This window comes from Lycium barbarum, chromosome 10, assembly GCF_019175385.1.
Source record: "Lycium barbarum isolate Lr01 chromosome 10, ASM1917538v2, whole genome shotgun sequence".
Taxonomy (NCBI): domain Eukaryota; kingdom Viridiplantae; phylum Streptophyta; class Magnoliopsida; order Solanales; family Solanaceae; genus Lycium; species Lycium barbarum.
Genome location: NC_083346.1, coordinates 123,229,436 through 123,248,516, shown reverse-complemented (window position 1 = coordinate 123,248,516; position 19,081 = coordinate 123,229,436). Strand labels below are relative to the sequence as shown.

General features: G+C 33.9%; 1 protein-coding gene across 1 annotated transcript; it reads left to right on the top strand.

Annotated features, from left to right (window-relative positions):
* The first annotated feature begins 10,143 nt into the window (after positions 1–10,143).
* LOC132615548 (uncharacterized) lies at positions 10,144–11,950 on the top strand. The gene is made up of 2 exons (XM_060330151.1): positions 10,144–10,475; positions 11,569–11,950. The coding sequence occupies exons 1-2, from the start codon at positions 10,458–10,460 to the stop codon at positions 11,782–11,784; spliced, it is 234 nt and encodes a 77-aa protein (XP_060186134.1). The 5' UTR covers positions 10,144–10,457; the 3' UTR covers positions 11,785–11,950.
* Positions 11,951–19,081: the final 7,131 nt, after the last annotated feature.

Here is a 19,081-nt window from a genome sequence, read left to right as displayed (position 1 = left end):
CTTTGATCAACATTTTAAGATAAATTTTTTCACCAAATTGATATGAGAAAAGTTACAACTTATAGTACTTTCCATGTATTTTTCAAATATATAAATTTTAATGTTAAAATGTTGAGTTAATCTAATTCAATTTAGCTTCAAAGTTTAGTCAAATTGACTCTCAAAAAGCGAAAAGTGTCACGTAAATTGGGACGGAGGGAGTAATTGTTATCCCGTCACCTCTTTGGACTGTGACATGGATATACCTATTAACAAATTTTTTATCATATCCTTGAAGAAAAGGGACGATGTCTTACTAAGTTGGATATTGACATGTCGCAACAACATGATAACTTAAATGTATTATTTATTTTATTCGTATGATTTTATATGACGATATTTAATAAATAAATATGTTAAGACATTATCAATTTATTTATTGGCTAAATAAACACTTACGTATGAAAATAAGCCACCTCATTGCCTTCATTTCGTAAAGTACATAACTTGTGTCAAACCCCCCTAATTCATAATAGAGAATATTAGTTTGATTTATTGGCTAACAAGTAGTTATGGATTCTTTGGGAATTTTAAATACTCTAGAGGACAATAGTGTTTGTCCATTTGTATGGCACTGGATTAAATTATAATTACTACTTGGTACTATGATTATAGACGTATGTTAACACCTAAAGTCCTTATTTTATGCTTAAAAAAATTGTCCAAAGTTTCATTTAACAAGTATAGCACAATTTATTTTTAGGTTACCATATCAAATTTATATAAAAGTTATCCATTGTCGTGCCCTATATTTTACCTGATAATATAAAAAAGTTATACATCCTTCTTGCCCAAAACTTAAATCCAATTATTATTACTTCCTCCTTCCCCTATATATAACTATGTTTGACTTAATACAAAGTCGAGGTTTAAGAAAGATACATTTTTTTTAAACTTGTGATTTTAAATATGTTATAAAATTTGAGTAGCTATATAAACTTTTCATTAAAAGTAGATAGAAAATTTAATTTAACGTATGTGCAAATAAAATTACACCTTTTTTTACAAATTAATAAGAAAATAATATCGCGTAAAATAAAGGGATAACTACGTATATATACATCTTAAGGAAAAATATTTACGAAACGTGGCGATAGTTTTATATTTACAAAACATGACATTACAAACCCTATACAAAACATGGCTTTTAAAAAAAAAATTATATATTTTTTTCGCTCAAAACGGAAGCAGTAGCTTCTTTTTTTTTTGGTAATTAAGGGACTTTTCATTAACCACCAAAGTGAAATAATTACAAAGCAAGCAGACTAACACAGTCAGCTTATTCTCATGTCTAACTAACCTCACTACCTACATCAACCTCTCCTAAGAGATTCAGATTACTCACTATCTCAGCAACACATCATGATGATTACCAATGAATCTAGAATTTAAATTGACTGAGTAACACCCTCAAATAACCTGCAGCTCTGTAATTACTGAAGCATGCTACTTGTCTGGCTAAAGCATCCGCTTGGGACTCTTTTTTCTCAAACACCCTGTTGTTTCTCTCTAGCCACACTATATGAATGAATTCTGCATATATGAGCTTATATAATTGTGCCTTGTGTAATTGCTCCCCTTGGTGACACTGATTAGCCAAAGATGCATGTCACTCCATGTCTGATACATACCTGGTATTTGTAGCCATTGACATAATCTACTCCAAATGTGCCTGGTGAAAGTACATTCTGCAAACAGGTGATCCCTAGTCTCCTGCACCAGCTTGCATAGAGTACAAGTAGGATTAATAGATATGCCCCACCTGAGCAAACTATCTGCAGTGAGCATTTTCCCTTGTAGTTGTAACCATATACAAAAAACAGCTTTCAACCTTGTTGATTTTGGTACATTAAACCTCTCCATGTTACTTTAGGTAGATCACCAAGTAGTTGTAAGTACACTTGATTTATGATACTTTTCTTATTTTGAATTCCAGCATTGACAAGGTAGAGGTGTGATTTGGCCTCGAATACCTTTCTTACCATCCAACACGCCTGTTGGGGGGTCTGCATAAGCATTAGTTCTTGGTCCTTAATGTAGTAACTATGGATCCATTTAATCCAAAGTGGATCCTTCTTAGTAGCCAATTCCCAACATGATTTAATAATTGCTGCTTTGTTCCAGACCCTCATGTTTATTAAGTTTAGGCCACCTGTAGCTTTTGGGGCACACATCTTATCCAAGGAAACCAAAGACCTCTTAGTAATCACATTAGTTGCTGACCACACATAACTCTTACAATGAGCTTCTATAGTCTTCATTACTTTGGAAGGGATAATAAACATTTAAGCCCAGTAAGATTGAATCCCAAATATTACTGTCTGCACTAGTTGGATCCTGCCGACATAAGATAGTTTCTTAGCAGTCTAAGAGGTTATTTTTGCCACTACCTTGTCTACCAAAGGCTGCCATTGCATAATTGTCAGTTTCTTTGTGGCCAGGGGGGTCCCTAAATATTTGAAGGGTAATTCCCCATGACTATACCTCAGCACCTGTTGGATCTGGTGTTGCACCTCAGGATTCACCCCTTCATAATATATAGCACTTTTAGACAGATTTGCCTGCAAGCCTGAAGTTTCCGAGAATGTGTTGAATTTTTAATGTAGCAAAGATACTGAAGTTTCATCACCTCTGGCAAACAGTAACAAATCGTCAGCAAAAGAGAGGTGTGTGATATTTAGTCTGGAACACATTGGGTGATACTTAAAATTCTTATCATGCTTCAGTGTTTTCAAAATCCTGCTCAAGTACTCCATTACTATGGCAAATAGAAAAGGGGAGAGTGGGTCTCCTTGCCGAAGACCCCTAGCAGCATCAAAGGGCCTTGTGAATTCTCCATTAACTATGATTGAGTAATTAACTGTTGATACACACTCCATAATCCACCCTATAAATCTGGTAGGAAAACCCAAACCTTTCTAGCACCTGTTTGAGATAAATCCAGTCTACAGTGTCATATGCCTTTTGGTTATCAACTTTGATGACACATCTTGGTGAAATATTTTTCCTGGAGTATGCCTTGACTGGTTCATGTGCCAATAGGACATTATCAGCAACTTTTCTTCCGGGAATAAAGCCTGCTTGTGTGTCAGATATAAGCTTAGGCATTATTTTCTGGAGTCTGGATGCCATCACCTTAGCTATCAGTTTGTCTAGAACTGAACAACATGCTATGGGCCTACAGTTTTTTATGTTTGCTGGGTTTGGGACCTTAGGTAGTAGAGTTACTATTGTGCAATTAACTGACCTTAGCAATTTCCCTGATTAAAAAAATTCTCGTACAGCTTTACATACATCCTTCCCTACCACTTCCCAAGTTTTTTTGAAGAAGATGGAATTGTACCCATCCACCCCTGGTGCCTTGGCATCCCTAATATCACATAAACCCTTTTATATCTCAAGATCAGTAACTGGCCTACATAATTCAACCTGTTCATCATACATCAAGACAGGTCCCATTTTCAGTATCTGTTGGTTTACTACAGGCAGTGTAGTGCACGTAGTACCCATAAGTGACTTGTAAAAAGCAATGATCTCATCTTGTATTGGCCCTTTATCTTCCAATATCCTCCCATCAAGTGCTGTTAGTTTTGAAATAGTCTTTCTATGTTGCCTCTCTTTCATTACTGCAGAGAAGTACTTGGTATTGGCATCACCTAATCTCAACCATGTTGCCCTTGATTTCTGTTGTAAGATGCTTTCCTCCACTAGTGACCATTTTTTCAATCTTGCTACCATTAACCTTTCCTCATCCACCAGGTGAGCAGAGTATTGAGAGTGAAGCTTGTTTTGAATATCCAGCAATACAGTCCTGGCTTGGACTATTCTTTCAGCAATCCCTTGAAATTCAGCTTTGTTCAATTGTTTCAACTTGTATCTCAGAGTCTTCAGCTTGTCTCAAATATTCTTCATAACGCCGCCTTGTGTCCTGCCTCTCCATACTTCCTTTACTAGCGGCAAGAAGCTCTCATGCTCACTCCAAACATTGAAAAACTTGAATGGGATTTTACTGCAAGATTCAACCTCTTTTAGTTGTATGAGCATAGGTGCATGATCTGAAATAAGAGGCAGACCATACTCTACGCCAGTTGCCCATACTTCAGCATCCATTCGACATTTCCAAATGCCCTGTCTATCTTGCTATGCACCCTAGTAGGGCCCTTCTACTTGTTAGACCACATGTCGTAGTCACCACTCCACATCAACTCACTTAAATTTAGAGCATGTACACAGATTGAGAAGTCTTGAGTCTCATGAGGAATAACTGGGCTACCTTGGAGCCTGTCTTGTGTAGTTAGCACAGCATTAAAATCGCCCCAGATGATCTATGGAGTTCTAGCAGCAAGTAAATGCAATTGAGACCACAAATCTTTCCGGAGTTCCACTGTATTATATCCGTATACCACAGTCATGTGACATTCCATAATTGTCTGTTTGCCCTTCACTGCACAGTGGATGTATTAAGCCCCTTTATGTAATACTATAATCTCATACACATTTGAGTCCCATAATACCCATGCCCTTCCATTTACAGCATGTTCATAGTTAGAAATAATGTTCCATCCAGGAGCAATCATGCCTGCTACATCGATTGCATTATTTGCTTTATCTCTAGTTTCTACTAAGCCAACTAATTTGACACTGTTATTCTTTATATAGGTGACCAACTCCTTTTGCTTGAATCTCTTGTTGGTCCCTCTAATGTTCCATGTTACCCAAGACATTAGAGTTGAAGTGAGTCCCCTGCATCAGGAAGGACAGATGTAGACAACTCTTGAGCATTAGCTTGTAACTCATATATACCAGCTTTAACAGATATTACTGCTTTTGCATAACTCATAGACCCTCTTGCTGCTGCTTCTGGGGTTTATCCTTCTACCACTTGCTTAGATGGGGGTTCGGGTAGTATGCTAGGTACACTTGCTGCCTGAGAAACAATAGTTTGAGTGAATTGGGCTGCAGATGCTACCTCTGATGTAGTACCATTTTGGACATTTGATGTTGTGGTTTCATATGTGCTAAGCATTTTAGCATTCCAAGTTTGTTTACCCTTATTCTGATATCTCCTTCTCAAATTTTGTTGTTTCTTGGGCTGTTTTTTAGTCTCTTCAGGATTCTGTGGCGGTAGTTGCATAGCACAATCATGTCCAATCTTGATACATCTTCCACAAAATTTTAGTCTCCAATCATACTCCACCCTTTGTAAAAAAGTGTCCCCATATGATCCTCTAACTCTGATCTCTTCAGGCAGTGGTTTTGTGATGTTTACTTCAATAGGCATGCGGGCAAAAGAGATCCTAGTTTGCTTTGTTGTACATTCATCAGCAAACATTAGGTTTCCTATGGCGCTAGCAATACGACTTAGAGTTGCACTACTCTAACAATCCATTGGCAATTTAGGAAACTTTACCCACAATGGGATCTCAGTAAGAAATTCAGCCTGGAAATCAAATTTAGGATTCCACTTCTTGAGTATCAATGGCTTGTTGTTAATAGTGTAGGGCCCTGAACACATAATTTCATGCATATCTTCCAAGGATTGAAATCTGACTACATAGTACCCCTCCTCATGATAAAACACCTCAGGTTGAGCCACAGAATTCCACATTTGGTTAATAAACCTTTTCATGTAATTATAGCCTGGTGTGTCTCTGACCACATAAACTATCAAAGCACTTTTCCACTTTTTTGTTTCCTCCTCCATTTCAGATTTCTTTAATTGGACCACAAGTTCACCATTAAATATAACTGGAGGAACATCGGATAGGGTCATACAGCTGCTCGATTTCCTGAAAATAAACCAACCCACTCCGATTGTCGCGTTGGTGGTTCAAGAATTGGTATTTCCGGCTGAGTTTCCCCCTTAGCAGAGTTCGCATTAGCGACAGCAACCAATGGGACCGTACTCGTCACCACTGGTGTCATCTGCGCTCTAAATTCCTCTTGCAGATTGCTTGGGCTTGCAGGTGGTCGGGTCATCGGACCATCCGACCCAGATGGTCCATGGTAAGACCTAACCCCTTCATTCCCTTTAGTAGATCTGTGCTCAGTAGTTGCTATCGATTTGTTACCTGAAGTAATAAATGGGATTAAGCTATCCTCCCCTGTCAATGGAACCTTCTTTGGTCGACCTCGTGCTCTCTTTCCTGCCATGGACGAGGTCGGCGCACGTTAAGCTTAAACTGCGCCGAGAGCACTAGAGAGAGAAATCTGAGGTCTTGCTTTCCGCGCGTACTCTTCCTCTTTGAGCGAGACTCCATTTTTATGTATGAAATGTGTATATCTCGCTCAAGGCTTAAAAAATTCGCTCAAAATTTAGTATATGAAATGTGTATATCTCATTCAAGGCTTTAAAAATCCGCTCAAAATTGTGTGTATGAAAACGGTATGAAATTTGTATCTCGCTCAAGTCTTAAAATTTCGCTCACATTTTTGTGTATAAAGTTCATGTTAGATTTCTGTAAAATTAATACAACTACAACGACATTGTATACAACTTTGATACAACATTCAAGACTTAAAATAATCGCTCAAATTTTTGTGTATGAAATGTGTATATCTTACTCAAGGCTTAAAAAGTGCGCTCAACTTTTATGTATGAAGTGTGTATATCTCATTCAAGGCTTTAAAATTCCGCTCAAAATTTTGTGTGTGAAAACGGTATGAAATTTGTATCTCGCTCAAGTCTTAAAATTTCGCTCACATTTTTGTGTATAAAGTTCATGTTAGATTTCTGTAAAATTAATACAACTACAACAACATTGTAACAACTTTCATACAATATTCAAGGCTTAAAGTTTTAGCTCACAATTTTGTGTATGAAAATTATATTAAAAATTTCGCTCATACATACACATTTCATACAACTTTCATACACAAAAATTTGAGGTAACTTTTTAAGCCTTTGAGCAAAAAAATAAAAAAATAAAAAATTTAAAGTTTCTGGAAAAAAAATATATATATATATATAAAAATCAGTCATGTTTCATAGTATATCTTTATGTTTTATAAATAAGAAAACTATCGTCACATTTCATAAATATTTCTGCTTAATATATATATATATATATATATATATATATATATATATATATATATATATATATATATATATATATATATATATATATATATATATATATATATATATGTGTGTGTGTGTGTGTGGTTTTCCCTAAAATAAATAGCAGTAAGCCGCGGCCCAGCACCGCATGTCCAATGTAAAATTATTATTTATTATTCCTGCTGACGAGGACGAATGAACTGTTACATGAGAATTTCAAAGTACTAGCAAATTTAAGAAAATATTCTAATTATTAAATTGTTATGTGATAAAACATTAAAATGATGTCTTTTAAATTAAAATATTGGTTCTATAAATAGGTGTAAGAACAATAATGCAATATGAGAATGAATGTTTGGCCATTAACGTAATAATGCAATATCAGAATGAATGTTTGGCCATTAAAGTTCAACACATCGACAAGATGGATATCCGATAGATAGCTGTGTACAAAGGAAATCGATAAACAGCATCAAATCGATAATTCGAGTCAAATCGAGAAAAAAACTCGATTAGTGATTTGATTTTACATGACTTGGTTTTAAAAAAAAAAAATTGACCACCATTGGTTTGGTTTGGTTTTAAGTAAAAAAAGTTCAAACCGAACCGAACCAACCCAACCTGACATTACATGTATAAAATTTCAAAAATATTTTATACATAAAAATATTTATTATAATGTAATTTATAAATATTTCTTAAACTTTTTCATAATTTTTTGTCTTTTAACATATTATTTCAAGCTTGGATTTAGAATTTTGAATGGTCCAATAAGTTTTATTGCCATTAATGTTAGTAACTCAAATAAAACCCAACAAAAATCAAATCAATACTAATGCTAACAAAAGAAATTCAGTTATAACACTAGGAACGACGATAATGTTGGATATCTATTCTTTAGTTTTATATTGATTTGACAGTGAAATACATAATTTAGTTTCATTTTTCTTTAATAATTAGTCATGTAATTTGTATTTATTAGCCGTACTTATTTTAGCATGACTTAGTACTTTTAGATTATGATCATTTCCTATATGCCTTATAAATTTGGCGTATTTATTATAGCATGACTTAGTACTTTTAGATTATGATTATTTCATTTTATCCGATTTTATTACTTTTTTTGTTGAATATTTTAGTACAATGTCATCTTCATCTCACATTTTTTGTTATTTTCTTAAAAAATACCTTAATTAGATAGTTGTATCTTATTGGGACTAAAGAAATATTTGAAGTACAAGTTCTGTGTTTTATATGAAGACTTTATCGGAAAAAACCCGAGCAACCCAAAAAAAAGAAAAAAACCCGAGATTGAAAAATCTGACTTTTTGTTGGTTTGGTTTAGAAAACCCGAACCAACTCAGCCCATGTACACGCCTACCGATAAATATGGGTACTAGCTAGCTCAGCTGGATGTGTGCTCATATATACAAGATTAGAAAAAAATAGAAAATGATTACATTTCTAAGAAGGTTCAAAAGTAGCATACATGAAGATAAAATAAGAGAACGTCGTTTGAAATGGTTTGATCACGTCCTGCATTGAGCTCCTGATGGTTCATGCACCGATATGTAGGTGTTTAAAACCACAGTAAGTGAAGGTAATAAAAGAGAATGAGATAGACTTTAAATTACAATGTTTTTTAGGAATTAATTGGCCATTCAACAATTTATTTGTTTAGAAAGTATACCCTGAGCTTCTAATACTTTTTCGTATTTTCATAATATCAATATGAGATGATTTTAGACAAAGTGATGAATCTGTGAAAATTCGTATAGCCGATATTTATTAATTAAATTAAGGTGTTATTGTGTCAAAGTTTTTGAATTCGACAACGGGTTCCTAATGTGTAATTGCTTCTAGATGCTTAATTACTTCACTAATTTTAGCTTAAACAACATTATTCTTATCGAGATGGGTACTCAAACTAACACAACAAGAAAGTAAGTAAAGAAAACAGTTTCATGAATATAAAGTAGAATAAAAACAAATTAAAGGAACGTGAAAGCATGATACCTGATAATCCTGTTCACCTTACGTGTCCTGCAGTGTATGACCCAGAATAAACAACTCGAGACACAAAAAAAAACTTGAGCCTTCTTGTAGCATGAGTGTCAGCAGATAATATTATACAATTTTAGAATATATAAATAAAGTACCTAATTTTATAGAGAGATCATGGGTGTAAATTCGCCCCTGATTGTAGACCTTGTATTTTATGAGTTGTGTGTTTTATATGTCACGAGTTTGAGTTGTGCACTAATGCATTATGGTAGACTGTTTATATCACGCTCTTTAGAGTGTGGCTCTTCCCCAAACTCTGCTAAGTGCTAATGCGTGATGCCTTGTACAAGGGTTGTCCCCTTTCTTTAATTATTTATTTTATGAATAACTATTTAACACCTCTCTATAAATAATTATTGTTTATATAAATTTCCATAGTCTTTAACACTTCAAATTCGTGAACTATATTTTTAACTTATTTCTCTTTAATCCCTATTATATACAGTAGCTTTTATGTATACATAATTAATGTGATCTCTCGAAATAACATTTCAACTATTACGTTAATATACAGTAGCTTTTATGTATACATAATTAATGTGATCTCTCGAAATAACATTTCAACTATTACGTTAATATATTTTCCGCTACTACTACAAGTAAGGACATGAATCAAATTAACTAACTTAAGTTTTATTAAAACATTGTCATATAAAATGAAGCACGAAAATATGTAACATTTAAAAAAAAGTGAAGGTCCTCATCTTAAAAAGAAAACATGAGAAGAAATCATGATAAAGTTTGTTAAATTATTTTATTTTAAATTAAAGTAACATAGAGACGTAAACACATTGACAACTATCCTAATTTGTTTTCTTTAGCTTTTCGCTAGTATCATATACTTGTTTTGAGCTCCATTAATTTGAGTTTGCATTGGCAAATCTCATAGTGGGAAAAGTCAGGTTAATCTCCTACTAAAGGTGATTTTCTCAAAAATTCTGATTAAGAAAGAAAAAATACTTACCACCCGATCACAAAAAAATAATTCTTGTCCCTTTAATGTCGGTGATATGAGATGTCATTTTGTGTTATTTTTTTTTTTTTTTTTGGGTTAAACATTTTGTGTAGCTTTCAAGATTCTCTTCTCTTTGTCTATTTATTAAAGTGTACCGTTCCTCAATTTCCCATTAAATTATTAATAAAGTTGATGTTACTCTCTCTATGAATAGCGCTCTCCTCGTATCATTCGTCATCACCAATCTCACAACCAAAGCACTTGTAATTTCAATAAATATTTCCCCTGTAATTCCCATTTTCTTCTTATAAAGTTTAATTTATTCCTCCTCCTCCAATGGCAAGTGTTGATAAGGTACTTTTATGTTGATTTATGTACATAATTTTCCCCTCTATATATTTTCCATATTAAAAACTAGTCCTCTGATCAGATCAGCTGGCTAGCTCCACTTGTGTATGTAAAATACACATGAAAACTGTTTCATATATAGTAAACTTTCCCAAGAATAAAATTTAACATCAGTAGACAAAACTGAATTAATCAACTTTCGTCTAACTGATCGGATTGTCTACACTTTCGATAAAAAAAATAAAGAAAAATAATTCTTTAACTACTTGGTCTTTATTATCTTAAAATGATTTAAAAAGCAGCTCTCTCTTGATCTTTTAGGTTCTTGAAAAAATATATATTGGTGATCCCTTTACCTGATCATCAATCTAAGCTAGTTGATGATCGATCAATATTTTCTTCGGACTTAAGTTATCGATCTATACTTATAAAGAAACATGTTCAATGAGGATTCACATTGTCAATTCTAATCTGTTTGGAACCGAAGCATAGTAACTATTTTTTGTTAGCTTATATAAGTTAAAATTGTAAAAATCAATGAATTTTAATCTACTATAGCAGGTAAGTTACAATTTTAATAGTTACAATTTTAATCAGATTATCAATTGACTATTATCAACTAACGATCTAATGATATTTTTATATTATCAGTGTAATTTAAATTGTTATAGCAAATTACGTACCATTTAAGTCTAGAGTATCAATCGAAGCTACTAAACAAAGTTACTTGCAATTACTTTTTAAATACCATGATAGTGTACATATTTTTTATAGTTACTTGCAATTACTTTTTAAATAACATGATTGTGTAAATATTTTTTTATACCGTCGATGAGCAAAACTTAAATTCTTATCAATCACTTAATATTTACCTGTAGTACCTGATTATGTAAATATCGCCAGTGCTAGTGGCAAAGTCAGAATTTTTTCATGAAAGAAGTTCAACATCAGCTATATATACTTAAAACGAAAAAAAAGTTTTCACCTTGTATGTACAGCATAATATTCCGGCCCCCTTCTGCCCCTGACCAGTGCATAGAACGTAAACTCATTTTCTTATACTTTTGTCACTGATGAGATCTTTTTTATGGATTTTAAGGCGGCGGCGGCAGCAGCAGCAGTAGAGCCAACTCCTGCAGCAGAGGCACCAAAAGAAGAGCCAACAGTAGTAACTGAAGCCCCACCAGCACCACAAGAAGTTGCTGCTACTGAAGAAGTTAAGCCACAAGAACCTGTTGTTGAAGAGAAACCAACTGAAGCTGTGGAGGGGAAACAAGCTACCACTGAAGTTCCAGTTGAAAAGACTTCAGAATAGACAGAGTTTACTATTATTGAATCATTATTGTATTATTATGCTTTGACCAACATGTTTGTTTCTAAGCATAATAGGGTTTGGTTATGAGTGTTGTTATCTTTTTTTCTTGGCTGAATACATGTATCCTCCTAAACATGTCTCTTTTTTCCGTTTATCTTTTTTTCATTTAGACACATGAACTATACCTTGTTCCAATTGAACACTTTATCTAGTTGGAAATTGTACCCAGTAAACCCCTTTAAAATAGCCAACCCTAAAAGCTAAGACGCGTGAAGTATATAGCCGGATGACATGGCAAAAGACCAATTAAAAAAAGGCATGTCAGCAAAAGATAAAATAAAAACAAAGAAAGAAAAAGCGTGGGTCTTCTTCTTCAGGAGAGATAAACCCACAGTATGACTTCCTACAAATTTTGGGGGTGGCAGAGTTCTGAGGGAGACAATGTCGCCGGCAAAAAATCCATCTCATATGTATTAAGCTTTGTTTTTTTATTTACTATAGTTAGCAAGTTAGAGAGTGCTAGCTGCTTTAATTTTGGTTTTACAAGAGAGAGGGGGTTGGTTTTCCAGTCCTATATATGGATGATCGTATCCACTTAGGTGTCATGTAGTAAATGATAGTAAGGGCAAGGGGAATTAACGGTTCAGGTTTAAATATAAATCCGAAATTGAATTGTAAGAATAAATATATCAAAAAGGTATAATTCGAAGGACAAAAACAATTTTTTCTGAGAGTACAAAGGTAAATCTGACTCTTTTCTGTATATTTTAAAAATGAAACATTTACTTGGGACTTTTCGATTGAAGTTTGAGCAAAGACTAAATTGCTCCTTTCGAGCTGGATGAAAAGCAAACAAATTTCTTGTGCGCTACTATATTAATCTTCATTCTTCTCACATTTCTTATTGCATGCGAGGAAATTCTCACCTTTTCTTTCTACAGTACAATTGTATGAAATTATGCTCTCTGATTTTTACTGAAAATTACAAACTTTAATGAATGGGATCAATGATTATATTCTGGTTTGCTCCAATTAATGAAAGAAAGCCTCGACTCTAATATAAAATTTCTTGTGATTATTACAATTGAATATAGCTTCTATTTACTTCTAGTCTGATAAGAGGTGCTCTAATGATTTTGCTAATAAATAAATGTAGAAAGACCATTAAAGAAGTCATTGACAACAATCAAGATTTATAACAGGTTGTTGGTACTTTCAAAAAGCTTATGAGAAGATGAAAATTTTGCGCTAATTAATCAAAACGTTATTAAATCAAAGAATATAAAACTAAATATAACTTACATATGTACGGAATTTCCCCAACAATGTATAATATATAGTAGACCGGAGTCCAGACCAATGTATAACTTGTACGGCCCAATGATGTATACAGAAGTCATTTTCTGATGAATTAATTAAGTTTATTTTGTGTTAAGGGAAAAGATAATTTTGTTTTTGAAGTAACATGAATGCACGATGCATAACATAACTCACTTTAATAATTCGCCACGTCAGCCGTGTATGGCTCACCTTGTAGTTTATTAGGTCATAAAGTTTATCACCGTTCTTATTTTTTTACAGTTTTTAACAGCTCAATAAGGATTTCTACTCGAAATCTAAACTTTAGGTAGGATACTACTCCGATCCCTCTGTTCCTTTTTAATTGAAATTTTAGCTTATTGCATATCGATTAAGACAGCTACTTTAGAATAATGCTATTGATTATATTAACCTTTATCTCTTCTCAAATTTACTCATGACAAATTGTAAAGACTTTTAAAAGTTTGTTCAATAGTTTATTAGACGAGGGTAATTTCAAGAAAAAAGAAATCAATACCTTCTCGTTTCTTAAAAAATTACTAATTTGGACTAAATTCAAAAACTAGAAAATCACTTAAAAGAGAATGGAGGGAGTAATATTTAATATTTTTCTTTCACTATTACATGTATGTGAGTGTGTGTAAATATGTAAAATTAATGAGTTAAGCTCTTTTGAAGATATGATTAATTAAATAAAAGTGTATTTTTATTTAACGGTTTAAATTATTGAACGAAATAACCACATAATGATAACAGGGCAAACGAGGTCATGAATTCGGATCTCATTGCTATCCATTGATTAAAAAAACAAGTATTTTGAATCAGGGCCCCACAGGAAGGAATGAAGAAAAATGGTTGGCTGGACTGACTTAACATTTGTTTTAAGTATATAAGAAGTAAATTCATTTACAAGGATGCATGATCCTAATTAATTTCTTGTCCCTTTTAATGTGTGTGATATTAGGTGTCAATATGTGTAGCCCACTCCTCACTTCTCCATTTTATTAAGTATAACATATATAGTTGACTTTACTTGTCTATATATGGCTCTCTCAATTGGTCATTCCTCATCACCAATATATCTCACAAACAAAACACTTACTAGTTTAGCCACTTGCTTCCTAAGTTTTTATCAATCTCCATTTCCAATGGCAAGTCTTGATCAGGTACTTTTATATATTGATTTATGCACACATTTTTTGCCCTCTTTCTATATTAAAACCTATCCATCTAATCAAGATCAGCTGGCTAGCCCTATCCCTATATAGCTCCCTAGCTCCCTCTGTTTCATGTTAAGTACTCTCTTTGTCCTAATTTATGTGACATTTTTTATTTTTTAGTCAGTTGATCTAGAAAAATGGCACATTTTTATATCTAGTAATAATTTAATTTTAAATTTATTATTTTACCCCTACTTAAATGATTTATATTCACATAAATATATGACTTAATTTAGATTATAATTTTTTTTTTAAATATTCTTAAACTCTGTGTTCAATCAAACACCTTCACATAAATTGACCGAGGGAGTACATAGATTAAGCTGAATCAAATTTGTTTCATCAGTGAACTTTCAGTACAATAAAATCAAACATCAGTAGTACATAACTTAATTGACAACTCCCGTCAAACTAATCGGATTATTAAAGTTTAAAAAGAAACAAAGAAAAATATACTTATTTTACTTACTTTGCTAATTCCTTTCACTGTAAATGAGTTCATCATGCTACAATGATTAGTCCAATTTATTCTCGACTGAGACGTAGTTATTGTTATTGATGCATGCTAAATTTTTCATTTTCTTCATCTTAAAATAAATATACTGCATGTACTGATGGAGGCAGAATTTTCAACCAAGAAATTTATCATCTAAAATATATTGACCTTATAATTTTTTGCCCCCTTCCACCCCGAGCACCTCCCCTGGCTGCATGCATGCATGAGGCCTTTTATTTGATCATCAATCTAAACTACAGTAGCTGATTACCATTTACCGGTCAATGTTCTTTTTTATTATTTGGTATTTAAAATATACTGGTTCTATTAATTTATATTTGCGTCATGTATGGCGATTTAATTAAGAGGAAGCATTCTGTGTCAAAAAAAATTATATTTTATGGTTCGAACCCGAGACTTCTTGTGTCAGTACTGATGAAAAAACTGTGGTTTTCTAGGTTCTAGCCCCAGCAGCTGAAGCCGCCCCAGCCCCTGTTGAAGTCGGAGCCCCAGCACCGGCAGCCGCCCCAGCACCCGTTGAAGTCGGTGCCCCGGCAGCTGCTGTAGTCGGAGCCCCGGCACCTGAACCGGCACCTGAGTCAGTCACTGTTACACTACGTGCCCCAGCACCAGAAGCCTAATGGGCGGGGAGGGGATTGGGCTCCAGTCCCATATTGGATGATCAGTTAAATAATTAATTGTGTGTTGTCCTTTAATAAAGATGAGATGAGATTCATTTCTGTATTTGAATAAAAATGAGAATAACATGTTATTGCATGTCCATCTTATTTTCTGTTCTGTCTGTTACATTTTCTGTGAACATGTTGGGAGCGGCTTCCTCCAGTACAGCTACTGTCCATTTGCTCCATTGCACTAGTAATCTGATTACACGTGTGCACTTTCAGATCTAAGAGTCAATATTTGTTTACCTAAAACAACATCTAAACCATGGTTAAACCACATTAGTTCTCCCTTTTATCCTTTCCTTATTAGGAGTAACAGCATAATTGGAGGCAAAATCTTGCTATGAGATAACTTCCCGCTCGTATATTTTTTTATTTTTTTTCAACAAGTTCTCGCTGCCCGCTGGTATTTTGATCTGCAGAGTTGATGTGTTGGTACTAGCTATAGTTTTTGTGAAATTACAATTTTGCTTTGTTAAACTAGATTTTGATAAAAGCAAAGTGTATGGTTTATTTACTTCCTCTATCCCAATTTATATGGTACAGTTCGGATTTTGTGTATCAAACAGTTTAATCTTGACCGTGAATTTAGTCATGGGATATTTAAGTTTTTTGAAATAAAATTTACGTATTTAGAAACTACGTAAAATGTATATAAGTCACAATAATTGATAATTCAAAATATTTAAAAGATGTATGAAAAATTATAATCAAAGAAACACTTGTTTGAATCTCGAAATCCGAAAGGTGCCACACAAATTGAGACGGAGGGAGTGTTAATCAGTCGCAAGTTTCTTCATTGGCTACACTTAGTAGCAGAGCCATGATTTCACTAACGAGACTCAAAAAATATATACAAAATAAAAGTAGACATATGAAGAAGCCAAAGAAACTTATCATTTGTTATATATACATAAAAGATAATTTTAATCTTAAATATGTAATTTTTCGATGAATAAGAATCAGATGAACCCCTAACGGCACTGTCACGCCCCGAACCATGGCTTGGGCGAAACACGGCACTCGGTACCTTACTGCATGTGACCGAGCGAACCACATGGCTTGTTGAATCATCATGAGGCATAACATGAGCGGAATATAACGTGAATGCATGATGATCCTTTATAAAACGTAGTAAGTCATAATACTTAATAAAAATACTTGTTTAAACATGAGTGCGGAAATAACATGAATTAGCCAAAATGGCTATACGACTCCGAATGTCTGACATAACATAACTGACTTGTCTAGTCTATGAAACCTCTATCATGAGTCTGACTGGAAAACATACTTACTGGGACAAGGCCCCAAGCATACCTTAGATGCATAACTAATCATAAAACAAAAGTTGACTAAACCCCGAATTAGATGGGGCTCACCAATAAGCTGATACGAATGCTGCCCTACTGAGCAGATATGTCGTCTTGTATATCAGTACCTGCATCGTGAAATGCAGGCCCCCGGGCAATAAAAGGGGACGTCAGCACATTGAATGTACTGGTATGTAAAGCAACTGAAAGAAATAACATGGGACATGGAATAACATGATAAGAACTGAAACTGAAAACCTGGACATGAACATGAGCATGAGCATGAGTACATATATATATAACATAAGTAAAACATGATAAGTAGGGAGAGCATTTCATAAACCGACATGTGATATCACCACGTGGGTACGTGGAGTCTGGTACCTCGCCGGACCAGCAGAGCCCCTATACCTTGCCAGGGTATAAAGTGGTAACGTGCTTGATGGATCCATTCAGTGTAAAATTAAGGTATCGTCCTAATTGGGCAGAGCGATCCTTGTCCTATGGTGGCTACATAGTTTCAGGCTATCTGAGCCTTCTCGGTAATTCGTGCAACTCCCAAAAACATGAACATAATATAGTTGGCTAAGACGCCCATGATTTTCGTGAATTAACTTGTACTTATCTTGTTCATGATTTCACGAAATAACTTGTAAACATGGTCTCATGAAATAACTTGTAAATATGGTTTCATGAAATAACTTGTATTTAGTATGTATGTATCTTGTACCATAGCATGAAAGTAATTATATAATATAGTTGCATGAAAACTTGTAGACATGTAGGATATTCATGAAATAATCATTTTTATTTAAAAACATGCATGCAAGAACCCATGGAATACGAGATATGGGTTTTCATGGATTATGGATTGATTCTCAATAATCATATGGAGTTATTAAGAACACAATGATAGAATCATAGCAATTCATACATAATATAATCATGGACATGGACCTAGGGTTATCATGAGCATAATATAGAATAGAAACCCTAGTTTTGTAAAGTTTCATACTTTATGGATTAGGAGGCGTGGGGAAGAACAATGATGTTCCCACACGTAGATAGTAACTCTACATACCTTAGTCGCTCCAAAACTTGAATTAAAGACTTGAGCTTTGAAGAAGATTTCCAAAATCTTGAATTCTTGAACCTTGAGATGGGTTTTCTTGAAAACCCTAGTTTTAGAATGATAATTTCTTGTTTAGATTACAAGGATAGGTGTTAGAATTGAGTTGGAATAATTAGAGTAGGCTTACCTTGGTGTTCTTGATAATGGAAGAGGGTAGGAAGTCGTTCTAGGGCTTGAAAGAATGAAAAATAATGATTTGAACTGATATGGACGAATATATACTGTTCTGGAAAAAATAATTTTTCGGCCCAGTTAAATACTAGTCGTATTTCAAAATGCGGGCTGTATTTTGAAATACGGACAACACTGCCTCTCTTCAGTAAAATGACCATAACTCTTTGCACAGATGTCCGTTTGACCCCCATAATATACCGTTGGAAATATATTTCAAAGCTCTACAACTTTCATCAAGGAAGTTTTTCCAAATTCCAAATACGTTTTGAAATACGGGCCGTATTTTGAAATACAATCTGTATTTAACGATGTAACCTCTAAGTGTCAAATTCCAAAATGCTCAGAAATCTTTGGTTCCAGTTTACGACTTCAAATACGGGTCGTATACTGAAATACGGTCACTGTTCATGGGCGTAAACCACCATCTTACAACTGAAGAGGAAATTTTCAATTCTCACATTCTTTATCGGGTTTTCTAAGTCTAGGATCATGGTCAAAGCTTAGGTTAAAGGTACGGGGTGTTACAGGCACCCTAGCTCATACCATGGCCACACTAGATTACTTCAAAAAGAAAAACAACTGACTATTTAATTTGAACGAGTTTTATTTCATTGATTTCGAGGATGGATGTTTACCCATTTTTGGAGGACTTGAATAATGAAAACAACAAACGAAAAGAAAAACCTATGAAAATGGTAAAAAGAAAAAAGAAAAAAAAAAACAGAAAACTAATTGCAGACATAGATAATAAAGAAAATAGAGAAATTATATCATAGGAAGATTTGAGTACATCTTTTTTATTTTATTTTTTTGGTTTCCCATCCGATCCGATGTCCGGTATCCGCATTAGGGTCCGACTAGATCATTCGCTGAGACCTCTTAATTAAGGATGGAGTAGTACCAACCACTACACCACAATCCTTATTGGTGATTTGCGTACATTTATGATGCCAATAAGGAAA